At 47.2% G+C, this 7,361-nt stretch overlaps 2 protein-coding genes across 3 annotated transcripts in view; one reads left to right on the top strand and one right to left on the bottom strand.

The window, feature by feature from the left end:
* The first annotated feature begins 278 nt into the window (after window positions 1–278).
* Window positions 279–5,287, top strand: LOC136933382 (transforming growth factor beta-1 proprotein-like). Of its 2 annotated transcripts, none has more exons than XM_067228710.1 (7): window positions 279–734; window positions 2,341–2,613; window positions 2,761–2,838; window positions 2,924–3,074; window positions 3,738–3,885; window positions 4,227–4,337; window positions 4,759–5,287. In XM_067228710.1, the coding sequence occupies exons 1-7, from the start codon at window positions 389–391 to the stop codon at window positions 4,804–4,806; spliced, it is 1,155 nt and encodes a 384-aa protein (XP_067084811.1). In that variant the 5' UTR covers window positions 279–388; the 3' UTR covers window positions 4,807–5,287. The 2 variants fall into 2 exon arrangements, with proteins under 2 accessions (XP_067084811.1, XP_067084810.1); XM_067228709.1 differs by having other exon boundaries at window positions 3,735–3,885.
* LOC136933269 (uncharacterized) overlaps window positions 5,285–7,361 on the bottom strand; it is a 6,171-nt gene continuing 4,094 nt past the window's right edge. Inside the window, exons 5-7 of the mRNA XM_067228586.1 lie at window positions 7,113–7,293; window positions 6,885–7,008; window positions 5,285–6,037 (exon numbers count right to left, since the gene is read on the bottom strand). Of these exons, the coding sequence (XP_067084687.1) occupies window positions 5,798–6,037; window positions 6,885–7,008; window positions 7,113–7,293 (545 nt within the window). The 3' untranslated portion in view covers window positions 5,285–5,797. The remainder of the gene's footprint in view (window positions 6,038–6,884; window positions 7,009–7,112; window positions 7,294–7,361) is intronic.

Raw genomic sequence — 7,361 nt, 5'->3', positions numbered from 1 at the left:
GGCAGCCTGCCAGGGAGCCAGTGAGTGAGTCAGTCTGGGCTGAGCTTCTGGTGGTGGAGGTGGTGATCTCTGTGTGGTGCTTCACTGTGGTCTGACCACCAGTGTCTGTGACTGTCTGGCCGAAAAAGCAGCTTCCTTGGCCAGAGTACTTTGTGTCGGGAGACTGCAGCAGAGGTGTAAGAAGGCAGGAGAGAGAGAGAAAGAGAGAGAGGGAGGGAGACACTAGGAAACAGCTCAGAGGGGTGGGGGGGGGGTGGGGAGGGAGGGCGTGCTTGTCGACATCGTCTCCGCCGGGCGAGCTGAAAGAGAGAGGCTGCGAGACACCCGGAGGCCTTCCCAAGGGCTGCCCACGTTCCTCCCTGCTCCGACCGGGACGAGCCGCGGCGGCATGAGGGCCGGGTGCGTGCTGCTGGCGGCCGTGGTGCTCCTGCAGTGTGCGCGCCAGAGCGGGGCCTTGTCCACCTGCAAGTCCCTGGACCTGGAGTTGGTCAAGAGGAAGCGCATCGAGGCCATCCGGGGCCAGATCCTGAGCAAGCTGCGGCTGTCCAAGGAGCCGGAGGACGACAGGGGCGAGGAGGAGGAGGAGGAGGACGTCCCTGCGTCGCTCCTGTCCCTCTACAACAGCACGGTGGAGCACAGCGGGGAGCAGGCCCGCACCTTGGCGCCGCGCTCCCCGGACGAGGATGGGGAAGCTTACTTTGCCAAGGAGGTGCACAAGTTTAACATGACGCCGAGTGAGTATTCGCACGCTGTGCGGTTTCTAGCCCCAGCAGGAAGTCTACCTACCCACCCACACCTCGACTTCCTGTTGATACAGAAACTCTTTCACGCCGGCGTCGGTCTTCTCTGTCTGCCCTTTAAACAGTGGATGGGGGAGGGGAGGTAATTGGTTTAATTTTCTGATGATTTGATTGGATTGTAATAGGCATGTTTCATCTGGGTGTACTCATGTCATTGATTCTGCCTCTCAGATCCTGCATAGGTGCCGTCCTTGGTTGAAAACTAGAATTTATAATCTCATGTTTTCGACGAGAACCATCCGAAAGGCTTTGGGGTTGATGTGTTTAGCACATAAGGGTTTCAGCACGAAGAAAGAAATCCCATTGGTTTATAGAGCTACCAGTCAGACCAGCCGATGTGAATAGATGCTTCTGATCTCATTTTAGCATGTCCACCTCACGTCAAATGTTGTGGATATGATGCAGATGACATCCGTTTGAAGTCTGGTCGAAGTTTCCGACCGAACAAATATAGAAACTGTAGTTGGCGGCGAAAACATTTTAGGATGCAAATTTCTGTAATTACGTCCTTCAGATAAGGTTTGTTGACTAGAAATGGGTGTTTCCCCTTCGTCGGTTTTACTAAACTCACTGCAATCTGTCTGCTGTGTGCAAAACCACAAGCGCACTCAACCTTTTACCTCTCCCTCCTACCAGATGCTTCCGTCTTCTCCTCTCAATCCTTCCCCCTTTTCTTTTCTGCACGGAATGACGGCATAAATCTCGCGTCGTGTGTTCTGGTTGTCAGTGAGAGACGTCTGGGCAGCTCAGGTTTACGTTAGCAGTGTTTAAGAGCGTGGTCTCTGATTAAGGCCCTGGTCGTTGTGGTGGGGTTAGCTTAATGCTCTGCGGTCATGCAGGCCTGGTATGATCTTCAGCCCAGAGTAGCCTCACTTCCTCGTCGGTGCTGTCGATATGTAATTATTGTCACAGACTCACATGGGTAATTTTGGTTATGGCAGATAGTTTGTCAGATGGGGCCAAAAACTGAAACAGAGTTTGGCACTCTGTATGTTTTTTCTTTCTTCCCCAGACTAAAGTGTTGCTTTAATAAATCTGGTTTGACTATAGTCAGTGCTAGTTCTTCTTTCCTGTTCCTCTTTACAATTCACACATGTATTTCAACATGTGTTATTTTTTGTGGTGTCTGTTAATGCCCAGCCACAAACAGGCAGGACTGCCACGTAAGTGAAGTCCCACCGGGCTTTCGTTTTGCAGGTCCAGATATTTTTTGCAGTGATGCCTCACCCACAATTTCTCTACAACAGGGGTCTCCAACTCTGATCCTGGACAGTATTCCACACATCAACCAACATAAAAAAAATCGAATCAGGTGTGCTACAGTAGGTTAGTGTCAAAGCCAATCCCTGCAGTAAGGCAGAACTCCAGAGACCCCTGTATAGTACGTGCAGTGAAAGTCTTTACATTTACCAGACGCTCTTATCCAGAGTGGCCAAGAATCGAACCATCAACCTTCTGATTATTAGCCCGACTACCTAACCAGCCATCTGACCCCTGTCTTTGTGTGACAGTGACAGTCCACCTACTCTGTTTCTCCCAGCTCATGATGCGTACCAGAACAACAGGATGTGCTTCAACATCTCTGATATGCGGGCCACACTGGGGAACAACAGCCTGCTCTCTCAAGCGGAACTGCGTCTGCTCATCAAGAACCCCACAATGCCGCCCGGCGCCGAGCAGAGGCTCGAACTCTACAGGGGCAGAGGAAAGAAATCCCGCTATTTGGGCTCGCGGTTTGTCTCGAATGTTTCGGCCAATCACTGGCTCTCTTTCGACGTCACGCAGACCTTAAGCGAGTGGCTGCAAGGTCCAGGTGAGACAGGAGGGTTTCTGGGTAATACAGATAACCTGTCATGAGTATAGACGTGAAAAACATGGCTTTACCAAAATGCCATTCATGTGAGATGAATATGACACTGTTGCTCAGCGATTGCTTGATATCTTTTTTTTTTTTTTACAGGGAAAGAACAAGAGTTCGAACTGAAATTGCCTTGTGAATGTGGACAGGAAATGCCGCATTTTCAATTTACTGTGTCAGGTAATATCACAATACTACAATCTCACAAGTTTTGACAGTTGAACCTCAGACCAACCTAACGTAATCCTCTGTTTCCTGTGAACAGGGATATCCAATGAAAGAGGAGACAAGGGAGACCTCCAACTGAGGATGCCTAGGCCTCACATCTTAGTGATGTCACTTCCTGTGGAACGTCACAGCCAGCTAACCTCTCGCAGGAAACGCCAGACAACAACAACAACGGAGATGTGCACAGAGTGAGACTCTCACACACACACACACAGTCTCTTCTCACACACACACACACACACACACACACACACACTCACACACACACTCTCTTCTCTCACACACACACACACACACACACAGTCTCTTCTCACACACACACACACACACACACACAGTCTCTTCTCACACACACACACACAGTCTCTTCTCACACACACACACACACTCTCTTCTCTCACACACACACACACACACAGTCTCTTCTCACACACACACACACACACACACACACACACACACACACACACACACACACACACACACACACACACACACACACACAGTCTCTTCTCACACACACACACACAGTCTCTTCTCACACACACACACACTCTCTTCTCACACATACACACACACACACTCTCTTCTCACACACACACACACACACACACCTTTAGTGACCAACAACTATTCTGGTATTTTGTCAGGGAGTCAGGTGGCTGAGCGGTGAGGGAATCGGGCTAGTAATCCGAAGGTTGCCAGTTCGATTCCCGGCCGTGCCAACTGACGTTGTGTCCCTGGGCAAGGCACTTCACCCTACTTGGAATGTCCCTGTACTTACTGTAAGTCGCTCTGGATAAGAGCGTCTGCTAAATGTAAATGTAATGTATTTTCTTTTCTTCCAGTAGCACTGAGAGCTGCTGTGTGCGAAGCCTCTACGTAGACTTCCGTAAGGATCTGGGCTGGAAATGGATCCATGAGCCAACCGGCTACTATGCCAACTACTGTATGGGACCATGTACCTACATATGGAACACAGAAAGCAAGCACTCCCAGGTATAACAGACATAATAGCATGTTTGGAGAGTCTCTGGTACCAGACGGAAAGCCTGTCGTCACTCCAAATTAGAGGCTAGTTACCCAGCTTACCAAGGGTGTTGCCTGGAAAATGAAATCTAGTTTAGTTTTTAGTTTTTTTTTTTTTTAAATGTCAAGACAGTCTGGGTAGGGTTGATCTGTTTCACTGTGGCACCCCCAGTCCATTGTGGAGAAGTATTTTGATGTATTATTGTTTATTTAGTCATTTATTTATGATTATATATACATAAAAAAGTGACTAGTAATCAGTCCATCATGTTGCGTGTGGGTGGCGAGCTGAACGGTCTTCTCTTCCACAGGTTCTGGCTCTGTACAAACAGCACAACCCAGGTGCATCTGCTCAGCCCTGCTGTGTGCCACAGCTGTTGGAACCGCTGCCCATCCTCTACTACGTAGGACGGCAGCACAAGGTCCGGTATTCAGGCCTATTTAAAACAATTTAGCGTACTTTGAAGTTTTCAGCCGTTCGATAGCTTGCGTTAGCTAGCTATCTTTTGTCTTTTATCTTTTTGTTATTTAGAATCGATTTTAACAGAGGGAAGGCAACACGGATAGTAGCACAAGGTCCGGGTGGAAACCACAAACGTTCACATTTCATTCAGTTATCAGATGCTTTGATCCAGCACGCCTTGTAACTAGAGGGCTCATAGAATATATATAGCGAGAGATCAAGGATATAGAAGTGCATGGCTGAGCCGTATTTCAATGTTGTTTGTGGTACTTTATTGAAAGGCACGAGAATGTTAAATCAGTCTTAATTGAAAGCTGTCCGGAAAAGAAATGGTGGATGTCTCCATGACAACGTTGGCTGAAATGTGTCTCTTTCTGCAGGTGGAGCAGCTGTCTAACATGATAGTGAAGTCCTGTAAGTGCAGCTGAGATTGATATCCATCTCACTTCATCCTCCGAGCTGGTGGTCCCCAGAACACCACAGTCTTTATCAGTGTGTCGCAACAAAAAGATTTAGGACACTTTCAGGAGATTAGGCCATTTACCAGAAGCGTTTTGAAGTTTGTCTATGTACTAGTTGAGTTTACTTTGTCAAGACTCCAACCCATTTTTCAGTCGTAGTTTTTAACTAGCTGTGTCATGGCCTGTGTGGGCCAGCTGGGGTCATGTTTTGTTTTTAGTGCTGGTTGTATCCCTCTATTATCCTGAACACTTCCTAAGGAAGCTAGAAGTAAGTACAGCAGAGAAGATTGAGCTCAAAATACTGAATGTATGATGCTTCGTATGTGTATTGCTGCCTTATCTATTGTTGATCAAATTAATCATTTTATGTAAATCAATCCCTCTCAGTTCAAGATTTCATTCATTCATTTTTTTGTAGCTGAATAAAAAGATAGTGAATTTGGAATAAGTGTCAAAGTACTTTATTTTTGTAAACACCCTTTGTGTTTTTATACAGGGACTCCTCTGGTCTCTTGCACCCTCTAGTGGCCAAGTTAGTAAAGACGCATTCAAAATATAGAGACGCAATTCACAGGCACCTTAGAAAGCAGTGTATTGTGGAATGTCTTCAAAAACATCAAAACATGGTACATCAACACATTCAGAGGACAATTAAAAAGGCTTTTTGGAACGTCACCATCCTGAGATAGAAGTCATGAAGGAATTAAACCACAAGGCCAATGTTTTCTCTAACACTCTACTGTAGGCTACATTTACATTTAATCATTTACATTTAGTCATTTAGCTGGTAGGTAAATGTGAACAATGTAAAATTAACAGGCTGGGCTGTGTGTGCATCTACCCTGATACAAAAAAAAGCATATCAACGATGGAATCAATGGATGGCTTTGGATGTGTGACATCCACAAAGTTAATCAATAAGGATCACGATTCAAATGATTCTCTGCCGTGTACACCCCTACCACTCCCGGACGACCTTGTCCCACACCAGATGCCCGTGGGGTTCCTTGGCCCCCACTGGGAGCAGGGCCAGGTAGGTGGGGGTCTGGGCCCCCTCCTCGGGGCTCTTGGGGGCCGTGTCACCAGCCATGTCAGTGCGGACCCACCCTGGGCAGCAGGCGTTGAGAAGGATTCCATCTCCGGCCCTCGTCTTGGTTAGCTCGCGTGCCTGGATCATCGACATCACAGTCACTCCGATCTGAAAGAAAAAAAAGAAAAGAAAGATGATTAATTTCATGACCGCAACTGTGTATTTTTTTTGGTTGGGTTGTTGGGTACGTTCCAAATGTGCAGTTGTGAAACTCGGGTGCGGTTTCAGAAACTTCATTCATGCAATTCAATTATGTTATTTGAGTAAAATGTCTGCCAACTGACACACAGGTCATAGGGTTTAGCAAGAGCTCAATTTAAAACTGCTATCCAATGCATCTGGATATTTAGTAGGGAGTCAGGTGGCTGAGCGGTTAGGGAATCGGGCTAGTTATCAGAAGGTTGCTGTGTCGATTCCCGGCCGTGCAAAATTAAGTTGTGTCCTTGGGCAAGGCACTTCACCCTACTTCCCTGTACTTACTGTAAGTCGCTCCGGATAAGAGCGTCTGCTAAATGACTAAATGTAGTAGAAAGGAAGTCGACGCTGGCTTTAGGAGTGGGCATACCGCTTAGAAGGTGTGACACAATGGCAGTTATGAAAAATGTGATTTGGCTGAAATGCGGATCTTTCCACGCTAAGACGTAGGTATATAAGGTTTAGAGTCAGATGGCTGAGCGGTGAGGGAATTGGGCTTGTAATCCGAAGGTTGCCAGTTCGATTCCCGGTCATGCAAACTGACGTTGTGTCCTTGGGCAAGGCACTTCACCCTACTTGCCTCGGGGAGAATGTCCCTGTACTTACTGTAAGTCGCTCTGGATAAGAGCGTCTGCTAAATGACTAAATGTAAAAATGTATATCCTACTGTATTTTCACAAAAGAGAAAATCAGATAGAGTCTGTGTGCAGTATGCACCCTTAACTAGGTTGTGATGTGGACTACATTGACTGTCCATTACCTTCGTGGTGCCATAAGCGGTGTTCGGCCACCCTTCCGCTTGATGGCTACCCTTCTGAGCTGCCGTTACAAACTCGCCCATCAGACCGCACAGCTCCTCCTCAGACAACTTCGGGTCTCTAAACCTTAATAAAAATAATACAAAAAGAGGGGAAATAAGATCACCTTTATGATATAAACAGGTAACTTGTGATGATGTTGAGTGAAACGATTGTAGTATTAGGCCTACTTGGCTTGAAGTTGAGGGCTACATTGATCAAGGGCCCGCTTGCTGACGAAGCTGGATATGTTGACCACCCTCGCGTTGGGTCTGAGGATGGGAAGAAGGGCGTGGGACACCCACAACGTGCCCCAAAAGTTGGTCCGCATTGTAACTTCAGCCTGCTCCCCAAACGGTTCCGTTGCGTCATCTGGGAAGGAGATGGATTTCATAGTGACATTTTATACTTCATTCAGTTGCCAGACACTTATCCACAGC

The sequence above is a fragment of the Osmerus mordax genome, chromosome 25 (assembly GCF_038355195.1).
Source record: "Osmerus mordax isolate fOsmMor3 chromosome 25, fOsmMor3.pri, whole genome shotgun sequence".
Classification (NCBI taxonomy): Eukaryota; Metazoa; Chordata; class Actinopteri; order Osmeriformes; family Osmeridae; genus Osmerus; species Osmerus mordax.
Note: the sequence above shows the minus strand (reverse complement) of the source record. Positions and strands in the feature narration are given on the sequence as shown.

What these genes read in the sequence shown, in the direction of transcription:
- LOC136933382 (XM_067228709.1), top strand. Translation starts at nt 389, where the DNA reads ATGAGGGCCGGGTGCGTGCTGCTGGCGGCCGTGGTGCTCCTGCAGTGT. An exon ending in ACAACGGAGATGTGCACAGA is followed by an intron (nt 3,075 to 3,734) that starts GTGAGACTCTCA and finishes CTTTTCTTCCAG; the next exon opens with TAGCACTGAGAGCTGCTGTG. An exon ending in CAGAAAGCAAGCACTCCCAG is followed by an intron (nt 3,886 to 4,226) that starts GTATAACAGACA and finishes TCTCTTCCACAG; the next exon opens with GTTCTGGCTCTGTACAAACA.